Source organism: Hibiscus syriacus, unplaced genomic scaffold (genome assembly GCF_006381635.1).
Source record: "Hibiscus syriacus cultivar Baekdansim isolate YM2019G1 unplaced genomic scaffold, ASM638163v2 tig00110017_pilon, whole genome shotgun sequence".
Classification (NCBI taxonomy): Eukaryota; Viridiplantae; Streptophyta; class Magnoliopsida; order Malvales; family Malvaceae; genus Hibiscus; species Hibiscus syriacus.
Window position 1 is genome coordinate 853,849 of NW_024062565.1, and position 27,428 is coordinate 881,276.

At 32.9% G+C, this 27,428-nt stretch overlaps 5 protein-coding genes and 1 pseudogene across 5 annotated transcripts; 1 reads left to right on the forward strand and 5 right to left on the reverse strand.

Moving 5' to 3' along the window:
- Positions 1 to 155: 155 nt before the first annotated feature.
- On the reverse strand, positions 156 to 1,105 carry LOC120212802. The gene is made up of 3 exons (XM_039210983.1): positions 897 to 1,105; positions 516 to 809; positions 156 to 367 (listed from the first exon to the last, which is right to left on the reverse strand). The coding sequence occupies exons 1-3, from the start codon at positions 972 to 974 to the stop codon at positions 269 to 271; spliced, it is 471 nt and encodes a 156-aa protein (XP_039066914.1). The 5' UTR covers positions 975 to 1,105; the 3' UTR covers positions 156 to 268.
- Positions 1,106 to 9,971: 8,866 nt separating this feature from the next.
- LOC120212883 (peptidyl serine alpha-galactosyltransferase-like) lies at positions 9,972 to 13,968 on the forward strand. Its single transcript, XM_039211072.1, is given in 11 exon segments — positions 9,972 to 10,377; positions 10,721 to 10,891; positions 11,051 to 11,294; positions 11,389 to 11,589; positions 11,776 to 11,878; positions 11,881 to 12,247; positions 12,399 to 12,563; positions 12,690 to 12,739; positions 12,742 to 12,932; positions 13,039 to 13,625; positions 13,627 to 13,968. Coding segments are annotated over 11 exon segments (2,469 nt in total). The 5' UTR covers positions 9,972 to 10,078; the 3' UTR covers positions 13,718 to 13,968.
- A 469-nt stretch (positions 13,969 to 14,437) lies between these two features.
- Positions 14,438 to 15,141, reverse strand: LOC120212798. The gene has a single exon (XM_039210982.1). The coding sequence runs from the start codon at positions 15,112 to 15,114 to the stop codon at positions 14,515 to 14,517; it is 600 nt and encodes a 199-aa protein (XP_039066913.1). The 5' UTR covers positions 15,115 to 15,141; the 3' UTR covers positions 14,438 to 14,514.
- A 1,581-nt stretch (positions 15,142 to 16,722) lies between these two features.
- LOC120212962 lies at positions 16,723 to 19,440 on the reverse strand (annotated as a pseudogene).
- Positions 19,441 to 20,951: 1,511 nt separating this feature from the next.
- Positions 20,952 to 21,385, reverse strand: LOC120212810 (class I heat shock protein-like). The gene has a single exon (XM_039210990.1). It carries the CDS (start codon positions 21,357 to 21,359, stop codon positions 20,952 to 20,954), a length of 408 nt encoding a protein of 135 aa, XP_039066921.1. The 5' UTR covers positions 21,360 to 21,385.
- A 1,701-nt stretch (positions 21,386 to 23,086) lies between these two features.
- Positions 23,087 to 25,338, reverse strand: LOC120212884 (zinc finger protein CONSTANS-LIKE 6-like). Its single transcript, XM_039211073.1, has 3 exons — positions 24,541 to 25,338; positions 23,407 to 23,631; positions 23,087 to 23,288 (listed from the first exon to the last, which is right to left on the reverse strand). The coding sequence occupies exons 1-3, from the start codon at positions 25,273 to 25,275 to the stop codon at positions 23,265 to 23,267; spliced, it is 984 nt and encodes a 327-aa protein (XP_039067004.1). The 5' UTR covers positions 25,276 to 25,338; the 3' UTR covers positions 23,087 to 23,264.
- Positions 25,339 to 27,428: the final 2,090 nt, after the last annotated feature.

The window sequence follows — 27,428 nt, forward strand, 5'->3', positions numbered from 1 at the left end:
TACTCTTCACAAAAAAATCATATATGCGTCCTTAAGTTTTTTAAATAAAAATACCGAAAAGAAGAGGTGAAACTCGAGCAACTTTTTTTTTTTGTTAGAGAGAACTCGAATTTAATTCAATTGATTCATACATAAAATTAATCTTAACATGTGGCTTCCGACCAATATCGAGTTTAAACTCGAGTTTAATTCAATTGATTCATACCTGAAAAGACAAGATGCATGAGAAAGATGGTTAATAGATAGATGACCAACAAAAACATTCATTTTAGTCCAGTTGATCACAACCCTCACTCCAATTCTTAATAGCCTGCAACACTGCTTGTTTCACCGCTTGTGCATCAACAGATTCATTCTGATCTTCATTCTGCCAAAAACAAATACACACACATATCAGGACATAATAGAAGGGATTTGAACAGCGGTCCACTACCGGAATAGCGGTAAACGGGTAAAGGTATCGTCTGAAACCGCTATTTCACGATGCGATACCCGTAAAGTTGAGAGCTTCTTACTTCACCACCAACAGCTTGTAACCGGAAGCTGTCTGTGCAAGAAACCCTAGCTTCAAGAATGTTGAGACCCAGTTCTTCAAAGGCTTCCAACAAGGAAACAAGCAGACCGGGGCATGTCTTGTCCGAAAACACACTGATGAGGAAACCCTTGTCTAGGGTTTCTACTGTGACCTGCAATGGATTTTGATGGTCTGAAGATTGAGCAGCTGATATATCTTTATTCAGTCTTTCCACTTTCTGCTTTAGCTCTTCGATGTACTTCGATGCATCCACTATGATTGTTGTTTTGTTCACCTGGATCCATTTGCACAAAAAAGACTCATAAATTTGTTGAATATATATATATATATATATATATATATATAAAAGAAGGGGTTTTACAGCATGAGAATTTGTGATGGAACGAAGAAGATGAAGCTTCTGTTGAAGTGATGCTCTCTTGTCTTCCCTCGAAACCATTTTTATGTGTATGATTTTGTGATCTTATCCTATCTTCTCCTCCATATTTCTCTTTGTTTTTTCAAATCTCTGTAATGCTCCTAAGGGGATGAGCTCTCAAATCTATATAGGATCCCACATGAATGCCTCAGTTTCTTCCCACCATAATATAGTATAGATTCCCTCTCATTTTCCCACATTGCCCTTCTAATTTTCTTAATATATATATATATAGAGTTGACACGAGACAAGCCACCTTTGTATTAAAGTGATGGTTATTATTTTTAGAAGGTCTGGGTTTGAGCGTGTCATCTGTAAGAGTGTTTGAGCATTTATTGTCAGATAATTGAGTCTTTCTAACAGATAATACGTTGTAATCACTTCGTGTTTATTATACAATACATATTTAAGATCCGTAAGTGTCTTACATAGTATCGTCCACAAAGTTTGAGCTTGAATTCTCTCCTTGAGAGTATGTTGTTATTAACATGCACTAACATTCTTTTGTATGAAATTTGGAGAATTGAAGTCGAAATAAGTTCGAAAATTGAACTTGTTTGAAACCCTAGATATAATAAAGATGTCTTGATCGTTGAAACGTTGTAGTGACAGAAGATGAGATTTTTTTTTAAGGGAATTAGACTTCGTTAAAAACCTTCTCATGACTTAATTAAATCGAGAGTCGATCAAGACAATAAACGGGAAAAAGAGGGTAATTGAGGGAAATGGCATTGGGTGAGAATCATATGATGAGTCTCTCGTGAAGTGAAAAAAATGGCATCGGAATAAGTAAAAACAAAAGGATGAATGTTTTAGTTTTGTGATATATGGGAATGCCTCCAAACACACCTCACGGGGTACTTTGTTCTTACACTCTTCCCCCCTTCACCAGCTAGCCGTCACTCTCTTCGTCTTCTCTCCCTCTCTCTCTCTCCACACATGTCATAAAAATCATCATTCATACATATATACGTACGTACGTACACACATATATACACATGAAAATCATCTGATAAACGAACCCATTGAACGATCTTGGTGGTAAAAGGAAATGTTGTTTTCTATAGAGGTTTTGGGTTAAAACAATTGCATCCACAAGATGTGTGTTATCGATAACTAAGAAAGATTCTGAACAAATACTACCTCATAATCATCGCATACTATTCAAAAAAAATTATTCGATACGCGAACTCATTGAGCGATTTTAATGATAAAAGGGAGTGTTGTTCTCCCTAAAGGTCCTATATTCGAGCAGTTACTTCTGCAAGGTGTGTGTGCATTGTCAATAGCTAATAAATTTGCTCCGAACAAATACTACATTGTAATCATCTCATGCTATTCAAAAAACATATGATATACAAACTCATCGAGCGAATTCAATGGTAAAAAGAAATGTTGTTCTCCCTAGAGGTACTGAGTTTGAGCAGTGTGTGTGCACTGTCAGTGGTTATGAAAAAGATTATGAACAAATACGACCTTCTAATCATCTCAGACTATTAAAAAAATTATCAGATACACGAATCATAAGAAGAACATCGGATGTAAATGATTCGAGTTTAATACACTCTTTGATCTCTTGTTCCTATGGAAACCTAAGCTAGGTATCCATAAATGATAAAAATCTCTCCCTTTATCCAACTGATCTGAAATGAATCTGCAGCAAGCAATAGGAGAATTTCTGACCAATTTCTTTAGCCATTGTCCAATGAACATGTCACGAGATGTTTATATACATGATTGAATCATATATATATATATATATATATCAGTTTGCTTTTATTTTATTTGATCATATGGGTCTATATATATAGCTATAGTTTGGAAGAAATTGTAGCATTGTCTCCATTCCACAGGGACAAACGGTGTGCCCACCGATTCACATGTGTGCCCTTAATCATTACAACCAAACAATACTCTCCATACTTAAACCTGCGCCAACCTTGTCTCTTGCCTTCCATGAACTTGCTCCGAACTAAAATACCTCGGTAAAAGTATGATGGTTGTCCGTAGAGGTTTTGGGTTCGAACACCGACATTTGTAAACAAGTGTGTTTAAACGTTTATTGTCGAATGATTTAAAATTTTTAGAACATATACTACCTTGAAATTATCTCAGTTTAATAAAAATATACAATGACTTATTAAGTATTTAAACTCAAAGTAACCCTAATTTATCTAATATTAGACACTCAAGCTTATAATGGATTAATGGGTGAATGTTAGTTACAAAAAAAGTGGGAGATCTAGAAACTTATCTTTTGGATTTGACTAATATTAATTATGTTCGCATGATTCATAAACAAATAGTAGTATGGAAGATTAATTAAACAATGCTAATGCCACGTTAAACCCTAATTAATAAGGTCACCTAAAACTTTTTTCCTTCCCGGTTTCAAGATTTAGCTCTGATTAATCCAACCCGACCCACGTCGTACATCTGTCTTTGATGGTGAGTCCCTCAGTGGGGATTTTCTGCATACTCAAGAAATCAAACCCGAAAACTTACTTAAGCGATATCAAGTTGCTTACCACTTAAATCAACCCATCGGTAAGGTCACCTAAAACTTTAATTTAGTTCAATTATATAAATAAAATTCATGCACATTTGTTTTTTAAAAATATAAATGTGTCCATTTATTTTTCATATTATATAATCATTTGTGTATACAATGATATTAAGTTATTAACATCTTTTATAACTTGTGAAAATTGATGTGTGTGCTTTTCACATCTCTTGTTTTCTAAAATTTTGTTTTAGTTTAATTTTTTAATTCTTGCATATTTTATTTTATAATTTTTTTGAATAGATTTAATTTTATAATTTTAATATTTTTATAAATTATCTTTTTGCATAAGAGTAATGTATAGGATTCTTGTGACCTGGTATAGAAAAGCTCACGTGAGTTTTCACTTCGGGAAAGTACATTCACATGCAAATGTGATAATGGGAACAAAATTTAATTGATAAGTGCTTTTTATTATATATATAGTTTAGGGTTTAAAATTAAAAAGTTTTAACTTCTTAGGATCGTTGGATGAGGGAAAATCAAATGTTGAGATTAACAGTAGTAAATGAGAAGATATTGACTAAAAAACAAGAAGTTAATCTAAGCCGTTGATTTCCCCTCATCCAACGATCCTAAAAAGACGTAAAACTAAAAATTTTACAACTTTTTTAGACGGTTGGATTAAGGGAAATCAAAAGTTGAGATTAACTCATTATTTTGTTTTAGTGAATATCTTCTCATTTCTCATTAATAATCTCAACTTTTGATTTTTCTCTTCCAACGATTCTAAAAATGTGTAAAATAAAATGTTTCACAATATACGATTGGATATATATATATAATGTAAGAAAATTAAAGAATATACAAAGATAGCATAAAAACAAAGACAAGATCCAAGTTTTTGTTGTACTAAACGAAACATATCGATGTTTTGTAAGAAAATGAAGTTACATAATATCCCAACCTAAAATCAAATTTAAAAATAAAAAAAAGGAAGGGTCATTTTCAAGTAGCAAATTTCTTACCTTAATTTACTTTCTTATTTTCCTAGAATAAAAGACTTTTTCATAGTTTCAAATGTTGTCGTGGGATCATCACAAGATGGAATTTTTTTACTCCCGGTGTTCTAAGGTTTCACCTTAACTAATTGTATCAATTCGCGTCGCACTCTTAGTTTTGGTTGGTAAGTCTCCCAATAACAATTTTCTACATACACAAGGATTTGAACTCGAGACCTTACTTAAACGATATCAAATTGCTTACCAATTGAACCAACCCCTGTTAGTCATATGGATTTTTAATATATATATATATATATATAATGTATAATAATAAATTCAATCCTTATTTTTTACTATATTTAGTTATAAATCTTTCAATGAAAATATTGATTGAGATATTAAATTTTGGGTAAATTACTTGTTTAGTACCTAACTATCATTTATGGTCCGTTTTAGTATCTGAACTTTTAATTTTTTCAAAAGCATGCCTAAATTTTAGTTTTTGTTTCATTTTAGTATCTCGTTCAAAATTTAACGTTAAGTTTGGGAAAAAAATGAAAGTTTAGGTACTAAATAGACCAAAACTGATAGTTTATGCACTAAACCCATAAAATTTTGACAGTAGTAATACTAAAATGAAACAAAAACTAAACGTTAAGTATTAAACACATGACAATTTATGTGTATTTCATGGTAACATAACATCATTTATCTTATATGTTACGTTAATCTAGGGTAATTACAAGTGGTGGTATATGTTCAAAGGTTTTCAACCATTTGATAATAAATACTCAAATACCCTACATTGTTGGTGACCTCTAAAAATAACAAATATCTCTTTAATTATTGAGATGAATCGGTTCGTGCTATTATTATATATTGTTTAATACATATAACACTCTTTGTTTTTAATATCTAATGCCTACAAATTGCTTCGCTGTTGCAAACAAATTACCCACTCTTGACAGCTATAATAATTTGTCTTTTCCATTAGATTTTTAAGAAGGAAAAAAAACTATTTGCCAAGCATCGGCATATTTCCGTCAAATTTCATTATTTTTTATCAAAATAAAAATATGTAACACAAAATAATGTTGATTTCAGAGTGTTGATTTGTTGAGTCCTTCGACCATTAAAAGTTACAAATGGTCACTAGATTATTCATTAGTTTCAAACTCGTCATGTTTCATTAAAAATTTGACAGTATTCTGAGTTAAACGTTAACCCACTAACTGTGTACGATAAAATCTGATCCTAAAATCTCAAATGACTATCATATCTCAGTCATCATGTTAACGTCCAGCTCAAATGATCGTCAGTTTTTTAACAAAAAATGACGAGTTTTGAACATGATGAATAGTCGGTGAATTATTTTGTAACTTTTAACAGTCGATGAACTCAACAAAACAACACTCTATAGTCGAAGGACTGTTTCGTAATTTTTAATAGTCGAGGTACTTATTAAAGTAATATCCTATAATCAGGGGACTATTTATGTACTTTATCTTATAATTTTAGATTCTCTTTTTTTGTAATTTTTAGATCTACCACTGATTACAGATACGAATTATTTATTCAAGAATCTACCCATGGAGCATATAAGAAGTTGCCTGGCAGGCCTTTGTCCCTTCTTTCTTTCACATGTTAATGGAAGCAAGCAAAAAAATAATATACATATATATATATATATGGAAGCAACCAGTATAATTAATAATAGAAAATGAAAGTAAAATTAAAATAAATCAAATTTTAAAGGTTTAAATAGATAATTATCCCTATATTTTTTAATGGTATAAAAATTTGGGGGCAGTGGCCCTTCAAGGGCCTACATGGCTCCGTCTCTGTTAACAATCGACACTTTATAAACTTGTTTCGAAAGAGCTAAAAGATCTCTTAATAATATATCTTTAATTGATTTATATAATCACAGTAATATCTGATGAGTGTAAAGTTTGAATCTTGATATTTATATAGTCGTCGTTTATCTTGATATTTCGGTTTTTACTTGGTGAAAAATAAAAACAATAGGATAGGGATGGGAGGAAACAACCAGCCAAAGCCATATGAGTAAAGGGCACAACAATGGCCATATCTGTTTCGGACATCTTGATTAGGAGTTTTCAAACTTCATAAGCCCCACAACATTGGAGTAGTACTGTTTTTATGTATAAACCTTTCAATGACTTCTAAAGGGTAAATTTCACGTTTAGTACTTATATTAAGTTTTGGTCTATTTTAGTACCTAAACTTTTAATTTTTTCAAAATCATACCTAACATTTAGTTTTTGTTTCATTTTAATACCCTGAACGTGATTCCAGCCTCTGTTTCACCGAAAAACATCTCAATCTCCCCAAATCGATAATGAACTCTTTCGACTTCTTCATCGTCCGATCTCTGTCGTCAACCGTCCGATGAGCCTGAAACTGGACTATGTTGGTCGACTCGTCATTCTCTAATGGTCCACCGTTCGGATTGGTCATCCGTCCATCGGAGCTATGTCCCGTCAACCTTTCTGTTAAGTTTTTTAACAGCGAGTACTAAAATAAAACAAAAACTAAACGTTATGTATGATTTTGAAAAATTTAAAAGTTTAGGTACTAAAATGGATCAAAATTGATAATTTAGGTGCTAAATGTGTAGTTTACCCTTTTTTTATTTATTTATTAAATTATTATGGGATAAGATTTGAAGTGTTATTATCATTTAGAGAACTGACTTTTCTTCAATTTGGTAAGCTAATAAGGACCTTCTTTTTGTCTTATACATTTAAGGCCATATGGTAATTCCTAACCATCCACAAACATCAAATAATGTCATGACCGTAACGTCAAATAATGTCATGACCGTAACGTCAGTGATGTTTTTAAAAAAAAATAGTTATAATAAAAAATTATTTTATTTTTTTAGTTGAAGTTTTAAGTGGTTATCGAAAAAAGATTACGAAAAAAATTATTTTTAGAATAAATATTAAGAGGAATGTATAAATCAATGCTTCCATAAATTCGATCGTAGCTTACAATTATAACTTTCGTACCTGTTTATTTAGAATCATTTCTCGAATAAATTAAACAAAGGAAAAAAAAGACAATGATTTTAATCAAGATATTTCCAATAGAAAATCACGAACAGAAAATACAATTGGAACTGAAATGATAGTTGTGTGACTAAATATATAGTTTATCCGTAAAAATAAATATCATCACTCATTAAAAATGTGGTAAATTACATATTTAGTATCTAAACTATTAATTTTAGTAACTTTCAATTTTTTCAAAATCATACATAAAGTGTAGTTTTTGTTCAGTTAGGTACTAAAACGGGACCAAAACTAATAGTTTAGTATTAAGTGTGTTAAGTTTTTAACGGCGAGATACTAAAATGAAACAAAAATTAAACGTTACGTATGATTTTGAAAAAAATGGAAAGCTTAGGTATTAAAACGGACTAAAACTGATAGTTTAGATACTAAGTACAATTTGCCCTAAAATATATAAAATTGAGAGTTATTTTTTTATTAGCTAAAGTGATTACAAATTAGTATATGTTCTAAATACTCTCAACCATTTGACAATGAATGTTTAATCACCTTGTTGCAACATTGATGCTGAATCTGTGACCTTTAAGAACAACAACGATTTTTTTAACCACCAGAAGTTATGATTAGTAGGATGAGTGGCTTTTGTTTTCCAACCAACCCAACGGCGACACATTTCTCCATAACACGTGTCATTAGCAAAAGTCAACCATAAATAATAAGGGATAACAACGTGTCAGGTTAGGATGAGGTTTTTGGTTAATCGGAGTTGATCCAAAAATAGGTATCCTCCACTCGAACTCGATCCGACCCGAAAATTTTATATCTACGTTCGATCAGACCGAAAAATATATATCCTTCACCGACTTTGATCCATTTTTTAGAGTATAAATATGACCAGACCCGACCCGGTATAAACAAATGATTTAATTAAAAAATAATTAATTTTTAAAGAAATTACATTATTATCGTTGGGTCAAGTCGGATCGGAATTTTTTCGCCCTCCACCCAAATTCGACCTGAACCCAATTTTTTTTTAAAAAAATCTGACCATATCGGATCGGATTAGGCCGAAAACGTTGAATTCAAGTTAAATTGTCATCCTATAATAATAGTTTACATTTTTTTATTTAGTAATTAGAAAACAAATATTTTAATGTAATCAAATATTTAATAAACAAAGAGGACCTTATGAGGGTCCAGTTATTAAAATTTGGTCCAATTCAGATGGACCTATATTTGTTGGGCCAATTAAGATCAAATTAAAATTTCAGGTCTCTTGTAATTGAAGAAACAATAACAACAACGTGCAATACAATTAAAATTATTTTTACTACTTTTAATAAAACTATAAATTGTCTCTAAATATGATTTGGAAAATCAGATTTTTTTGACAAAAAATAGATTAAAATTTGAAATATTATAGGATAATGTTGTGACAAGTTATCAAATGGTCACCTGAATATTTATCATGTTCGAACCCGTCCTTTTTTGTCAAAAAAATTGACGGTAGTTTGAACTGTATGTTAACTTGCTGACTGAGATTTGATAAAATATGATCTCATAAACTCAAACGACTATATATCTCAGTCAACATGTTAATGTCCAACTCAGATGACAATTAATTTTTTAACAAAAAATGACGAGTTTAAAGCATAATGAACAGTCGAGTGATCATTTGATAACTTTTAATAGTCAATAAACTCAATAAAACAACTCCCTATAATTTAGGGACCAATTTATAATTTTTAAAAATTAAAAGACTTAATAAAATAGTATCTTATATTCAAGGAATATTTATGTACTTTACCCTATTTTCTAAATATACAAAATTATCACATTATGGGGAAAACATAAATATGATACAAATATATGATAATTTCTAAACTCATAAAATAAATAAACAAACAAACAATCGTTTAATAAATCGAACACGAATACCATTAAAATTTTGAACAAACGAACATGATATTAAAAATTCAGATGAACATAAATCAAATATGAATATCTTTAAAAATAATCAAACAAACACAAATACGAATTTAATATAAACTATCAATTTTGGTTCGTTTTTAGTATCTAAACTTTTAATTTTTTCAAAATTATATCTAAAGTTTAATTTTTATTTTATTTTAGTACCTGCCATTAAAATTTTAGTATCCCGTTTAAAATTTAACGTTAACTTTTGAAAAATTTGAAAGTTTAGTTACTGAAACTGGTCAAAACTGATAGTTTAGGTACTAAACTTGTAATTTACCCTATTGATTTTCGTCGAGAACGACAACCACTTGCTGTCGCTTAAGGTTGATTTTAGCTGTCTCATGAACTGAGGCGGCTTCTTCTTCTTCCTCGACTCGATTTATCTTCTTTTTTTATGCCAATTGTTAATTAAATTAATATAAATCCCAAAAAACTCTTTGTTTTTTGTTTATTTTTATAGCATTTCGTTGCTACCTTCTCCTGTACCTATAAAAATGTAGAATTTTTCAACGTCTTTGACTTCTCACAATCTCTTCATCCTCATAAATTTCAGATCTTCTGGGAATTACCCATTTCAAATCAGGCCTTCAAATTCATCTTCCAATGGCCAAATCCTTAGTTTTCTTTATACTTTTTAGCTTCTGGGTCAGTTTCATTTCGGGTCAATACCCGGGTCTCGAGGCTCCATACAGGATCCACACTTTGTTCTCCGTCGAATGCCAGGACTACTTCGATTGGCAAACCGTCGGGTTCATGCACAGCTTCAACAAGGCCCGACAACCCGGTCCGGTGACTCGGTTACTGAGCTGTACGGACGAGGAGAAGAAGAATTATAAAGGAATGGATTTGGCTCCCACTCTCGAGGTTCCCTCCATGAGTAAACACCCGAAAACTGGTGATTGGTAAAGTTTCTTTGAATTTATTTGGTTAATTTTGGGGTTTGAAATTGCTTTCAATGGTTGATTTGGTTGATCTTGGATTCTGATTTGTGAATTTTTATTATGAACCCAAATGAAGTAGTTGAAGGGTTTATTTTGATTGGGGATTTGCATATGAAAAGAGTGTTGATTGAAGTTCAGTTTCATATGTTTATAGGTTCATGAATGATGAACATCATGCATATGTAGTATACTGTTGTGTCCCTTCTGATTAAAGTCCCTCGTTGTAGCTCGGTTTGTGCGATCGATCGCCTTTTATCGCCTTCTTTTTGCTAGTTTCGGTACAAGTTTGTTTTCGATCTTGTAGGTACCCTGCAATTAACAAGCCTGCCGGAATTGTCCATTGGCTAAAACATAGTAAAGATGCGGAGAATGTCGATTGGGTTGTGATTCTCGATGCGGACATGATCCTCCGAGGTCCGATTATACCTTGGGAACTCGGAGCAGAGAAAGGCCACCCCGTTGCTGCGTATTACGGGTACTATACTTTTTTGAAGTATGCTGAAAGTCGGGATTGTTTATACTTGTAGTAGTGATAAGATGATGCTCCAAGAGAAAGAATTTTTTGTATTTGCGTATTTTCGATGTCCGTTTCCGAATTCCTCAGTTCGGTATTCGTGATTATTCGGTACTTCAGGTACTTGGTAGGATGTGATAATATTCTGGCTAAATTGCACACGACGCACCCGGAGCTCTGTGACAAGGTTGGTGGGCTTTTAACCATGCACATAGATGATCTTCGGGTTCTAGCACCTTTGTGGCTTTCAAAGACGGAAGAAGTACGTGAAGACAGAGCTCACTGGGCGACCAATATAACCGGTGACATTTACGGGAAAGGCTGGATTAGCGAGATGTATGGTTATTCATTTGGTGCCGCAGAAGTACGATATTTCGTTTTTTTTTCTTCAGCCACGCTGTGTGTGATGTTCCTATATCCATCTTTTTCATTTTAGTTATATGTTCTTTTGTTTTCAGGCTGGACTTAGGCATAAGATTAACGATGATCTGATGATCTACCCGGGCTATACTCCACGACCAGGTGTTGAACCTATTCTTCTACATTACGGGTTGCCGATTACTGTTGGAAATTGGTCTTTCAGTAAATTAGAGCATCATGAAGATGGGATTGTTTACGAGTGTGGGCGACTCTTTCCCGAACCTCCTTATCCTAGAGATGTATGTAAAGTTCTAAACCTTGCACCATGAAGGCCGCACAAATGCTTATTTATGTCCATCGAATGCATGTTATATTCGTGAACTTAAACAACATGCTTATTGTTTAAGCACTTGCATATATCATCTGTTTTATTCGTAATTACAAATTACGTGAGACTTGATTTAGTGCATCCTTTCCGTACGCAGGTTAAATTCATGGAACCTGATCCGAATAAAAGGCGTGGCTTGTTCTTGAGTATCGAGTGTATTAATACTATGAACGAGGGTCTTCTGTTACAACATGCCAGAAATGATGCCCGAAGCCAAAGTGGTCAAAATATCTAAGCTTTTTGAAAAGCAAAACTTTTGCTGAACTAACTAAACCGAAGCTGCTTACTCCTCCTAGGTTACAAACTGAGCCGGCCAAGGAGGGGAAGGAAAGTGATGAATATATAAGACCATATCCGAAAATTCACACCTTATTTTCGACAGAATGTACTTCTTATTTTGATTGGCAGACTGTAGGACTCATGCACAGTTTCCGCCTCAGTGGCCAGCCCGGAAATATAACACGTCTTCTCAGCTGTACAGACGAGGAGTTAAAGCAATACAAAGGCCATGACCTGGCACCAACTCATTATGTCCCTTCAATGAGCCGTCATCCGCTTACAGGCGACTGGTAATTCTCGATTTATTGTTATTTACTTTGGCTTCCAATACAATAACTCTTAGGCCACATAAACAGCTTGATACCCCTATAAAACCAAGACCAAGCTTTTATAAACTTGAAGTCAGAGAGTAAACTATTGTTTTTGCTTAATTCGTTTCAGGTATCCGGCAATTAATAAGCCGGCTGCTGTTGTTCATTGGCTCAACCATGTAGACATCGATGCAGAGTATGTGGTTATCCTTGATGCTGACATGATCTTGAGAGGCCCAATTACACCATGGGAGTTCAAAGCAGCACGTGGCCGACCAGTTTCAACCCCGTATGAGTAAGTCAAGGAGAACGAGGATTAATGTACTTCGAAATTGCTTTACAACGTTCTTTCTTCTTATCCCCCCTCTTTTCTCTGTATTCGTTGAATAACCCGTAACTAATTTATGGCTATGCTTGGTAGATACCTTATTGGCTGTGACAATGAGCTTGCTAAACTTCATACTCGCCATCCGAGGCTTGTGACAAGGTTGGAGGTGTTATTATCATGCATATCGATGATCTCCGGGAATTCGCACTGCTATGGTTGCTGAAAACTGAGGAAGTTCGAGCTGACAAAGCTCATTATGCAACAAACATCACTGGAGATATCTTCGAATCTGGATGGATCAGTGAAATGTATGGTTACTCGTTTGGTGCAGCAGAGGTAACGTTTTCGATACTTCTTAAAAACTAGATCGTAACTCTTTATGTCCTCCAAATGAGATTCTGGAGTGAAGACAATAAACATTCATCTCCTCTTTATAATGCAGTTGAATTTACGGCACCTCATGAGCAGCGAGATATTAATATACCCCGGATATGTTCCCGAACCCGGTGTAAAGTACAGAGTTTTCCACTATGGCTTGGAGTTTAAAGTCGGGAATTGGAGCTTTGACAAGGCGAAGTGGAGAGAGGTTGATGTCGTCAACAATTGCTGGGCTACGTTTCCGGACCCTCCCGATCCTTCAACACTCGAACGAACTGATGAGAACTTACTTCAACGAGACCTGCTTAGCATAGAATGTGGGAGAAAACTAAATGAAGCACTGCGTTTGCATCACAAGAGGAGAAACTGCCCCAACCCTACTCTCTTATCCAATCCGAAACCGGATACAACAAAGGATATTGCAACTTCAAGGAAACTCGGTAGGTCTTCCAGGAACGACGACGTAAAAGGCAATCCAGTGCCCAGAAACCATTCTCCGGAATCATCTGAACCTAAAGTTAAAGATGGCCTCTTCAGTACTTTAAGGTTCTGGATCATTCTCTTATGGGTGTTTTCCGGATTAGGTTTTATGCTAGTTATGTTCGCGGTGTGTTCGAGTTACGCAGGCAAGGGATCATCGAAAGGTAAAAGTAACAAAAAGGAGAAGAGCTTATACAGGGTTCTTAAAAACAAATGAACGTGATCGGCAAGCTCGGAAGTCGGACATCTTTGTAACATCGTAAGTCGGTTCTAGAGATGAACAATACATAGTTCGATAGCGATTGGAGTGAGAACCCGAGCATGATATAGAGGTCCAAGATAAAGAGATCAGAAAATTCTAAGCTTCTCTGGTTTTCTAACGGCAAACGATCGTCATTGTAGTTCGTGTTTTGTTGCGCATACTTCGGTTCGAAGCTCCCACGGAGAAAGACATGGTATAATCTGTTCAAATTTTGGTTTCTGGAATTGTAAAACATTACCCTCGAGTTTCTACAAACTTTTGCATGACATAAATACAAAAAAAACCCTAAATTGAAAATATTACAAATTTATATAACTTTTTAGGTTGAACAAGATAATACTTCGGGTTGAAAACCGTAAGTTAAAACTATCCTACACAAGTTGTAAGCATACTCTCTTCCGACTTTATATTTTAAATTCATATTTGATCGCATGGTAGATATCACGTGTAAGAGTAATTTAAAGATTTATGAGTTTCGGGTTTCTGGTTTATTTTTATGAGCTTTAAAGTGATTTAAGTTAAATCTAAATTAATAGAGTAATAGTATATAATGAGATAAATTTATTATATCTTGAGTGATCGAAGAATGAAATATCGAGTCTTATGAATTTTGATTATTAGAATTGGAAATATGATTTTTGACGATTTTTTAAATTTTTAATTAATATTCCAAAGAGATAAGATGAAAGAGCTTGAACTCTTTTAAATATGAAACAAACATTTATTTAATAAATCATGGCCTAACCCACAATCCAAATTCAACCAAAATATAAAATTATTAAAACCCAATAATGATTGTCAAATTCTCCCAACTAAATACCAACCCTCATCATCAGCAGCAGCAACATCAACATCAACATGAACATGAACACCATCATTTTTCACATCATCATCCTCAATATGGTCATCTTCATAATCTTCCATTTCTCCCAAGGCTTGAGAAATCACTTTGGAACCATCATTAGCTACACATCCATCATCGTCATCGCCGTCGTCATCGATATCATCATGATCGTCATCGTGATCATCAGACAAATGGTCCAAAATCATTGAGGCTGAAAACCCAGAAGCTTTGAAACCAGGCCTCCCATCAACAACTCTCCAAGTGATCGACCTGCAGCTAGAAACCATTTCGCTCGGCTTCAATTTACGACTGCCCTTCGTCTTGTCCCTGGACTTGCATGTCGGATGCATGTGACACCCCAAGCACCGTGCCCTACCGCATCGCCCCGTAAACTTGGAATGATTAGTCGGCTTGGTAGGCACCTTCATGAATAATCCGGCAGTCGGAGGCGTGTCGAATTGTTGAATGACCCGAGATTCCGGCTTCGGGTTCAACGGAGATGGGAGGACCCGGTATGTCCGGACCATACCATGTTGGCGACCTTCCCTCCTCATTGTTTGGGCAAAAAGAATGATAATTGATGAAGGATAAGACGAGAAGACAGGCTTAACCTTTTACCCTTTTTATATAGGGTTTTCTTGTTCAAAGTGTCTAGCTTGAGGTGCAAGGAATTCATTTTATGGTCATAGTGCGTGTGGACCAAGCTTAAACAATAAAGTAACAACAGATTGCCGAGCAAGGAACATCATAAGTCATTTTACCTCCTATCCTTTTTCTTTTAGCATTTTAATCCCTAACCTTTTATTTTAGAGCAAAATACTCCATGAATGGATAAAAATCATTAATTGACTAACAATCAATATTTTCTATTGATGCGGTAAGTCCACGTGTGATGCCATGTCATCAAAAAATATTTTTAAATATATTTTTATAAGTGCATATGTAATTAATTATAATTATAGTTTAATTCTAAAAAATAATTTTGTACTGAAGTGACATCACACATAAACTTATCACGTCTATATTAATCATTGAAGTGAGTCAACTAACAATTTCATCCAATAATAGGATATTTTTCTCCAAAATAAAACGATGATGACTAAAATAATTCAGAAATAGATAAGAAACAAAGTGATCGATTATGCAAACGTTGGGGTAATTTTATTATTGTGCATTTTCAATTTTTAAAGTTGCCAAATGGTTCACAAAATTTTTAGATTAATCCCTTGCTTTAATCAGTTAAATCAATTCATCTTATCTAATTTTAATAATTAAAATTTTGTAATATGTTTGGCTAAATTACATGTTTAGGACCTAAACTATCAATTTTGATTTGTTTTAATACTTAAATTTTTTGTTTAAAATCATATCTAAAGTTTAGTTTTTGTTTCATATAGAGCCTCACCGTTAAAAATTTTAGTTTTTATTTCATCTTAGTACTTTGTTCAAAAGGTAACATTAAATTTTGAAAAAAAATGAAAGTTTGGGATACTAATAAGAACTAAAATTGATAGTTTAGATACTAAACGTGTTAAGTTTTTAATAACGGAGTACTAAAATAAAATAAAAACTAAACATTATGTTTGATTTTAAAAATTTTAAAAGTTTATGTACTAAAACGGACCAAAATTAATAACTGCAGTCTATGAATTTAGTACTTAAACTATCAATTTTAATCCATTTTAACATCTAAACTTTCCATTTTTTCAAAATCATACCTAACGCTTATTTTTTATTTCATTTTAGTATATTCTGCTTAAATTTAATTTTTTAACAATGTATTAAAATGAAATAAAAACTAAACTTTAAGTACATCTAAAAAAAATTAAAAACTTATATACTAAAACAAACCAAAACTGACTAAACACATAATTTACCCAATTGATAATTTAGAATGCATAGTTTAACCCTTAACTATAAGACGTTACTTTATTAAGTATCTCGACTATTAAAAATTATAAAATAGATTTCCGATGATCATATAACGTTGTCTTGTTGAAACACTCAATTATTCGTTATGTTCCAAACTTGTCATATTCCGAATAATAACATTTATAAATATAATAATCATATGGATGAACCAAAAATAAATCTTGGACAAAAATCAAAGCTCACATACTTTTGCTGAACCGAAGTTAAGAAACTATGTAATAATGTTTATAATTACTATAAATCATCCACCATGGAAGATTCATGGGAATAGATTCTCTGGATGGTGAAAATGGCAGCTCATTCCATACTTGCAGATCCCAGATTTCTCATAGTTCCAGCACACTTTTTTATCCTACACATTCATAACAAACGAACCGTCGTAAAAACGCGCCAATGTCGTTTTGCCGATATTCAAAGCGATTATCAAACCGGAATAACCGATTTCATAGCTTATGAAAGCTCTTTATCTCTTTTCTGTATGAATCGAAGATGATGGGGACTTACAGGTCTCAGAGGCAGGCCTGCATTGCTGAGGATAGGCTTCAGAAGTCGACTCTCCGGGTGATGAAACTTGCAGGCAGATTTAAACTTGCAATATCCCGTTTTCATAAAGTGTAGACATTTGGGTTCACCGGGCCGTTCGGGGTATTCGTCGACTTGTATTTGCTCCGGGTGGAATCCGGAGATATCTGCAGTCTTTATTGCTTTGTCCATCGATGGAGCTAGATATGGATTACTTGCCTTTTCCTGCTAATTAAGGGTCGAAGCAAGCAACAAAAGAGCTTCCATGAAAGAACATGAACAAAGTTTCGTAATAGCAGCGGAATACGTAATAGCTTAAGCCGAGAAAGGCCGGCTAGTTTCCAGCCATGGCCGTGTGGTTCATGAAACATAAGGGAATCGGATCCTAACATTTTTACAATATATAGAAGCCTTAACTATCATATCCCATCATCCAAAGTTCCTACGGATCTAGAAAAACTCCATCGAATAAATAATTATCATATTTAACAGGAAACTAGAAGGAAAAAAACCGAACTCGGTTTACGGAAGTGAGATAAGAGCTACCTGATGTCCATTCCATTCAGAATTTGCATGCATCCCCTGAGCATATGCTGAATTATGATTCAAGTAGGTAGGATGCTCATTTGGAAACATATTCAATGCAAATGAAGTGGCAGTCAGTTCGATCAATGATGTAAAAGCATCGTGTTCACCGTTATAATTCCCTGGAGAATGGTTTCCAAAACTGGAAGGGTCTGAGCCGAAAGTGCTGGATCCTTCAGCAGCAATGGGATCGGGATGGTTAAACCTGCAGTTTGATCCATATGCACAAGAACCGGTACGCATATAATACGGACACTCTTTCTCCAGCTGAAACGAAACCTAGAATTAGTACACATTCTGCACCCAGAAGGGAGATATGCGACGAAACAAAATATAACGCCGTAAAACATAAAATTATTACAATTCGAATTGGCAGGCCTAGAAAGTTAAGTTCTGGCGGAGGCAACTCAGACTTCTCCAGGTATCTGGACTTCTCTTTGGAGTGACTATATCGACAAGCTTTTCCATACTTGCATCCTCCCGAACTTAGGTAATACTGCGAAACAACGGTAGACGAATCAAGATTGTTTAATACCAAATTCGAAATTCAAAGACAGTTTAGCATAATGATTAACGTTCAAACCTTGCATTCAACCTGCCCTGTCTGTTCCGGGAAGCCATCCTTTTCCCTCTTATCATTTATATCGTTCAAGCGACACCCGTAAACGGAAAGAAGACAACAAAGTCGAAGGATAATCATCAATAAGGTAGCAACAATCTAAAACACTAGTGAAAACGTTTATAACAGATCTACCACATGTACCGGCAGATCCAAAGAGTTGACTTCTAGTGGAGCGAATACATAATCTTCATTAGAGTGCCTATATCTACAAGCATCTCCACACTTGCACCCTCCGGTGGCTCGGTAATACTACAAGCATCATAACATAAAGAAACTCATCGCAACGTGCATGATAACTCCCGGTCGATATAAAAACAGGGTAATTTACATTTAGGTCGCTTAATTTACATTCACATAGGTTACTTATGATCCTCAAAGTGCATTCGAGACTCGACACCAAATTGCTAATAAGAGAAGTTCAGTAAACTAAACTGTGAAATACAATGGCTAATATCACACATCAAAGATACCATTAACCTTAAATTCCTTCTTATAGAAGCTTAGTACTAAGTGTTCAACTTAAGTCAGAAATTTGATAACTAAAAACAAGGGTAAATTACATATTTAGTAGTTAAACTATCAATTTTGGTCCCTTTAATACTTAAACTTTATTGTTTTCAAAATCACATCTAACGGCTATCAATTTTGGACAGTTTTAGTACCTAAATTTCCAGTTTTTTTTCCAAATTTAACATTAAATTTTGAGCATAATACTAAAATAAAACAAAAACTAAATTTTATGTATAATTTTTAAAAAATTAAAATTTTAAATACTAAAATGACCAAAACTGATTATTTAAATACTAAAAAGCATAATTTACACTAAAATCAATTTCGATGTTGCCCCAAAAAGCAAACAAAACCCAGTAAAAGGAAAACAAATTTAACCTGGAACCCTCTAAGAACTGGATGGTTAAACCTGCAGTAAGAACCAAACTTGCAATTCCCAGTTTTAAGATAAAAAGTACAATCTTCAGCGTAAGGCCTTAAAGGTGTTCATTGTTCCCCTCAATCTGCAACTCTTCTTGAAGATGCTCATCGCCAAAGCCATTATCTTCCAAGATCACTTTTTTAAGGTCCTCAACAAGGCTTTCTTCTTCTTTTTCGGTCACATGGTGAAGATTACTCAAAAGGGTTTCTTTTTCTTCGTAACTTGCCATCTTTTTCTGTCTTCTTTTTCCCCCCTCAAATTCCAGGGAAGGTAACTTTCTAAACCCTAGTTCACGTGTGGAGCGTATAAATTGTATAAATCCTCGCTTTTATGACTTTTTGCGAGCCTTTTTCAACCTACTTTACCGGTTTTAACCAAGGCAAAGATCGATTGAGCGCAATGAAAAGTAGGGTAAATTACATTAAATGACACTGAACTTTAATATCTCTTTTATTTCATTTAGTGTACTTTAAATATATTCAGTTTCTTTACTGAATTTAACACAATTAATACTTTTGGTTACTCAGTCGTTTATTCATTAAATGATGTTATAAATGAGTTATTATATGGGTGAAAATGATATTATTTTGGTGAAAATTTTATTTTTATAAAATGATATCGTTTTACCACCGCTAAATATTTAACGTTTGAGTGACCAAAAATGCTAATTGTATTAAATTCAATAAGGAAATTGAACGAATTTAAAGTACATCGATTGAAATAGGAGATAGAGTAAAGTTATAAGATGATTTATGTAATTTATCCTTAAAATTATTATAAAAATTATAATATTTTAGATTGAGCGTAATTTTTTAATATTTTTAATTGCACAGATAATACTATAAATAAAAATTTTATGAATTAAAGTAATTTTTTCAGTTCAACAAAAATTATAAAGAAAAAGTTAAAATTTTAAATTACGTTCAACCAACTGAAAATATTAAGAAAAAAATTAACTTTTCAATTATGCTTATCCCTGTCGTTCTTTAACTTTAAATTACGATGTGGTCCCTTAAATTTTCTTGGATTGCCAAATTAGAATGGAAATCTAAAATTGTTTAAATAATATATACCAGGGTGATTTTGTTTTTCCCATTCCTATTTTAACTATCAATTTTAGTGAAATTATGGTATTATTATTTTATTTTTTATCAATTCTATTTTTATTATTAAATTATTAATTTTAATTAATTTGATGATATGATATGTTAATAAAAATATAAGTATATAAATAATCCTTCGATTATAAGATGTTGTTTTGTTGAGTCATTTAACTATTAATATAAAATAGTCTCTTAATTATAGAAGATTACTTTATTAAGTCCATCATATAACATGACCACTCGATTATTCATATATTTCAATGTAAGTTGGAGTTAACCTGTTAACCTATTGACTAAAATATGATAATCATTTGAGATTTTAAGATCAGATTATATCATATCACAGTCAGCAGTTTAACATTCAATTTATATCATCTTTTGAGATTTTAAGATCAAATTTTATCATATCACAATCAACAACTTAACGTCCAACTTAAACTATCGTTGATTTTTTAACAAAAAAAGAACGAATATGAAACATAACTTTTAATAATAAAGAGACTCAATAAGATAACGTCCGATAATCAAATAATTATTTTATAAATTTTAATCGTTAGAAAACTCAACAAAATATCACTGTATAATATAATGGGTAATAACAAGGCATGCACTTCCATAGAAATCGATAAACTTTATTTTATAATTTTGCAAGCAATTAACCACATAGATTACATGAAACATAACATGAAATATCACTCAACCCTCGATCGGAACCATTTTCTTCGCCGGCTTCTTCACTTCTTGCTTCGGCACAGTCACAACCAGCACCCCATTCTCCATCGACGCCTTAACTCCGTCGGTCTTCGCGTTCTCCGGCAACTCGAAACTCCGACGGAACTTGCCTCGACAACGTTCCATTCTATGCCACTTATCATTCGCATCGTCTTTTTCCTCTTTCCTTTCTCCATATATCTTAAGCACCCTCTCATCATCGACCTCGACATTCACTTCGTCTTTCTTGAGACCCGGAAGATCCGACATGATCACGTGGGCTTCCGGGGTTTCTTTCCAGTCCGTCGGGGTGTTCAGGACAGGACATCTGTTGACCATCGAAAGGAAAGGGTCATAGATTTCATCACCAAACAATTGAGACATGAGAGCCATTGTTTTTCGCTCTTGTTTTAATTTATGAAATGGAGGATATAGCTATGAGAAATGGGATGATCATATATATATATATATATATAAGGTTTGTCTTGAACTTTCTTGGAACATCAAGTATGTTTCTACTATGTTCTGTTGTTAATTAGAACTTGAGCATTCCTTGTAATTGTCAATGGTAGTGTCTGGATCTCTTGCTTTTTTCTTGAATTATCTGATGCAAGTTCGAGAAGTTTATGGATAAGCTAATTACGTAAACATACATCATGGGCCTAGGATGGGCATGGTCCGGTTAGGTTAGGTTTTTATCAATTCGACCCGATCCGAAAATATTTAACCTCAATCCAAAACTCGGTCCGACTCGAGACTAGGGTTGACTTCACCCAACCCAAACTCATTTTAATTTTTTAAAATGAAACCCGACCTGAAATAAATATATTTATAAAAAATATTATTTTTCAATAAAAATATGGATTTGATTGAGAAAATAATATACAGAGGCTTATTATTGTATTTATCCCTAATAAGGTAACTTTATATTATTTTTCGGATCAGGTCAAGTTTGATGTTTTTCATCCTGAAGTTGAATTGGACCTTACCCGAACATATCTTCTACCCGATCTGATCCGACCCAAATTTTTTTTTTTTAAAAATCGATCTAATTAGACCAGATCAGATCAAAACATATCAAATTATAATATTGTGACAATCTCTAAGCATGGCCTCGATAAACCTTCAATGTTCTCTTTAAGCCCATGGTCCCTGATTAGGACACATATATTAATATTATAAATTTTTTATATGAATTATATGTATGAATTTATTAAGAGCATTTAATAAATGGATAAAATATATAAATGGTCCCTGATTTTTAGGTGTTATTTTGTTAAATTTTCCAACTATTTGAAGTTACAAAATGATCTTCTGACTATAGGACGTTGTTTTATTAAGTCTCTGACTATCAAAATTTATAAAATGATACCGAGTATTTATAGGTGAACCGGAACTTCCAGGAAACAAGAAGACCTTTATTTTCATTTTCAAAGCATCACAAGATGTAAACATTTGTTACCTTACAACAACAGTTGGTTAATTGGTCACAGTATCCATGAATTCTTCATCATTTGCAATGGCTTTCAATGTCTCTGGGAAAAGGCACATTTCGACATCAATACTTCCTTCTTCTGGATCATAAAACAATGTCAGCATTCCGTCTAACTTGTTCGACGACCCGCCTCATATCGCCATCGGCTTTCTCCATCCGAATCAAAAACTAAACTTTAGATATATTTTTAAAAAACTATTAAATATTTAGGTACTAAAATATATCAAAATTGAGAGTTTAAATACTAAACACGTAATTTATCCTAAATAGAATGACGTTTCGAGATTTCACATAAACAGTATTTAATTTAAAGTAAATTACATATTTAGTATATAAATTATCAATTTTAATCTATTTTAACATCTAAACTTTAATTTTTTTTTAAATCATACCTAACATTTAATTTTCATTTCACTTTAGTACCCGCCGTTAAAAATTTAACACGTTTAGTACCTAAACTATCAATCTTAATTCAGTTTAGTACCTAAATTTTCAATTTTTTAAAACTTATCTTTAAATTTTGAACAGGGTATTAAAATGAAACAAAAACTAAACTTTAAGTGCGGTTTGAAAAAAAATTAGGTATTAAAACTGATTATTGAAGCACTAAACATGTGATTTACCCTTAAATCATTTACCAAAGTAAAATTAGGGAAACAAAGTTAGCTGGCGGGCTCCAAATGACAGTACCCTTCATATTTACAAGTATCAGATATAAACTATACCTCACTGACATTATAATATAATAAAGAGTATTTTCCATCCCACCATTATTTCAAATAGCCGATTTCATCTCTTCAAACTCAATCTCTCTTCACAAACCGTCCCTACAAAAAAAAAGGATAAAAAATTGTTAGTATCGATTAAATACGAATACCCATTCGAATAATCGAATTCGAAGTTCAAACACTCGCTTAAACTTCGAATTCGAACATCGGAACATACCTTCAACCTAGGGCGCTTTTCGGCATTGAGTTTTCGGACTTCATACCGAATCCGCTTGGCGAAAAGCCTATTTCGCCTCTTCTCTTTGTATCTCAAAACACTCGCTTCTCTATGCCCCTTTTTCCAACGCTCCTTTCCGTCTTCTTCTTCCTTGATCTTCGAACCACCCGCCATTTCCGGCACCTTCCACACGTTCGAAGCACTCCCCGAACCGCCGGATAGAACCTGCCACGATCACGGGTATCCGATTTCATATTCGAGTCGAACACATATCGAAAGTCACATTCACTAGTATATTCCCATAGGCTTGATATGCCGTAAAGGGTAAATGTCATGAACAACTTATTGTTTAGTGATATGGTAACTAAAAACTATGTAATATAATACATTTAATATCAACCAATGGTGTTAGGACGGACCAAAATTGAAGCTGGCTTAAAAAGGTCCACTGGGCCCCATAATAAAGCAAAAAGTGTAAAGCATACTTTTCATCACATTGAGCTTTTTCACACATTTTTTTATTTAATCATGGCCATCAGATAAGTTAATTTGAATCGAATACTATAAAATTTTATTCTATATGATTTCTCAATAATAAAAGTATTAATTATTTTTTCTTCAAAGTAATAAAAATTAATTTTAAATCTTTAAATCATAGTTAATTAAATTTAATTCGATTAATATTATCATTATTACACATAATATGAAAAAGTAGATTATATGTTTAAATATATATTTTTTATCAATAAGTGAAAGTTCAGAAAATAAAATTATCAAGTGATCTTAATAATTAAGAAAAATATTATTTTTACTATAGTGTGTACAAGTTATTAATTGTTAATTGTTAAATTCTTTATGAACAGATAATATTTTGTAATTATTCTATATTATTAAAAAAATGATAAATTATGTGTTTAGTACTTAAAATATCAAATTTGATTCATTTTAGTATCTAAATTTTTATTTTTTTCAAAAATATATATAAAATTTATTTTTTGTTTCATTTAATATCTAATTAAATTATAAAAAATTAAGTACTAAAATGAATTAAAATTGACAAATTAAAACAAATTCTTAGGTATTAACCAGGGTCATAAGGAAAAAAAAAATATTGATTAGGGGCAAAGATCTTACATTTGCATGCAAGTGAGGAACAGTCTGAGGGGACTCCCCTTCAATGTAAAGGGTACCCTTATCAGACCAAGCATTCATGATCTCCTCGTAATCAAGCTTCAAAGCCAACAGCTTCTTCGTCTTCCTCCTACTCCACCATGCACCGCCGTCTCCGCCGCTACTCACCTCTTCCATCTCCTTCTTCTCCACCACATCGGAATAAACCACCCATCTCTCCTCACTCTCGTCCCTCACCTTCTTCCCTTTCATGGCCGTCCGTACAAGCGAAAAACTCGTACGATCATCATAACACCCGTACGTCGTCAAAGAAGGCGACAAGGGGCCCTCTTCCGACGTTACCGCCGCCGTCGCCGCCGTTCGATTCTTGTAATTATCGCTTCCCTCGCTGTCCAAGAGACCGTTGAGCGTGACGGCGTTACCGCCTTCTTCCTCCGTCGTGTCGAAGAGCATGGAAACATTATCGTACTGCGCGTCGTCCCTGTCTTCGACCAAATTCTCGGGGTGAAGCGGGAAGAGATTAAGCTGCTTGTCGGTAATCTCTTTGCTTCCTTCGTCTTCGCAGTTGTCCCCGGCGGCTACCGACGACATCGGAGGCAGGTTTTCTTCGAGGCGATGAAGGCTGAGGTACTTCGGTCTCCTCGTTTTACTTCGGGTCTTACGAGAATGTTCCAAAGAAAAACTACGACCTTTGGGTTTTCTTTTGCTCCGTCTAACACTGTTGTTGTTGTTGCACATATTTGTGTTTGGATGCCGAGAAAATAATTAGAAAGAAGGGATCTATGAAGAAGGAAAAGACACCGGGATACTGTAATGAAAGCAAAGGGCTTTAATGTCGGAAAATTACAGTGGGGGATGGGGATCAGCTGATTGGGGTGGCACTTTATTTTCACGTGGAAGAAGATGATTGGGTGGAGAAGTAGATTGTGTTGTTATCTGGATTTCGTTCCTCTAGATAGGGTTGGGGTACTTTAGGGGCATAACAATTGGTCCAAAACTTGGAAATCTTTGATTTTTGCTTAATGGATAATTTTATTAGATTACTGTAGGGTTTAAAAAAAATATTTGCTTAATAGATAATGTATACCCACCCTATATAATAATATAAGATCTTTAAAGATAATAATATATATATTTACTGTTAAAGTTGATTGATGAATTTAATATGTCAAAAGTTTTTGAAAATTACACGATTTTAATACAACATTAATTGTTATAATTAATTTTGATAAAATATTACTAATGGGGTCAATTTAATTAAATCCTGTTCTGGTTTATTTCCTAAAATATTATTCAATATTCTTATTTTCCTAATTTATTTCTTCATAAGTGTATGATCAAAGCTTTGGTGTCTACTTCAAAAGTCAAAATCAAAAACCAAAAAATTCTTATCCTTGGATGAGTGTATGGTACTGAAACAAAAACCAAGCTCCAAATGGTCACCTATTATAAGTTATAAAACGTTGACCTAATTGTTCATTATGTTTTAAATTTATCTTTTTATATTAAAAAATTAACGGTATTATAAGTCAAACATTAATCTGATGACTGTGATATGATAAAATATGATCTCATAATCTCAAACGACTATCATATCTCAGTCATCATGTTAACATCCAGCTTAGACGATCGCCAAATTTTAAACATAAAAGCTGGATTTATAACATAATGAATAATTTAATGATTATTTTGTAATTTTTAATAGTCGGTTGATTTAACAAAACAACAGTCTATAGTTAAATGATCATTTTATAACTTTTAATAGTCGAGTGTCTTAATAAAATAGTATTATATAGTCGGGAGATTACTTTACACTTAAATTTATTTAAACAAAAATATAATATTTTAAAATAGTTGAATAAGTGTTTAATCATTTTGAATCTACTTAAAAAAAGAGTTTAACATTTTAAGATTCGTTCGGATAGCTAATAATTATTCAATAATTTTGAAATATTATTTCTTTATTTAAATATATTAAAAAATTAGATTTTTATTCGATTGTTTTTTAAAAATTAAAGGAAAAAAACATCAAAGGTCCCTTGAAAAAAAATCAATGTAGACATCCAACTCAGTAAATAGATTGAATGTGTCCCTTTAACCAATGTTTTTCATCGGATTTAAAGAGGGATTTATCTAACTCAAAACTTGAACTGAATTTTGAGATAAAATACACACTTAGACCCGACACCCACCCAGGTATATACAATATATATTATTTTATTCACTAAAATAGGGACTTAGTTGACAAAAAACATAAAGAGACGGATATTATTGCAACTATATAAAATATATAAGACGCAATTATATTATTATCTTGGATCAGGTCGAGAATTTCACCCTAAACATGAACTCGAATCCAATCAAACTTTATTGTAGAAAAACTTAATTTAATCCGACTCGAATCTAAATTTTTAAAATAAAAACTCAATACTATAAAATAAGCTACATATTTGTCTAGTATGTCTAAGGCAAATACATAAATTTATGTATGAGGAGCAAATTTATAAAAAAAAATTAATAGATGAAAAATTTATAAAATTTAAAAAAACAAATATATAAAATATATAAAAAATTAAAAAATTTAAGACAGTCTTCCCCTCAATAAATAGATGCCCATGTCCAACCCTAGCAATAAGGGCGTGTTGGGGTGAGTTGATAGGGAAAGGAGGTTGAAGTCAATAGTGAAGATCTAAGGGCCAATCAACAAAGAGGAGCACGGGAAAGTGCATAGTTGGGGGGGGGGTCCCAATAAGACCTTTTCTATCAACACTTTTTTGGTGATATGCAGGCTGAACACTTGCACAACCCTCCAAATTGGACTTTGTCAACATTCAATTCTTCTACCGGTCGTTTTAGTATATAAATTTTTATTTTTTATTTTATTTTAATAT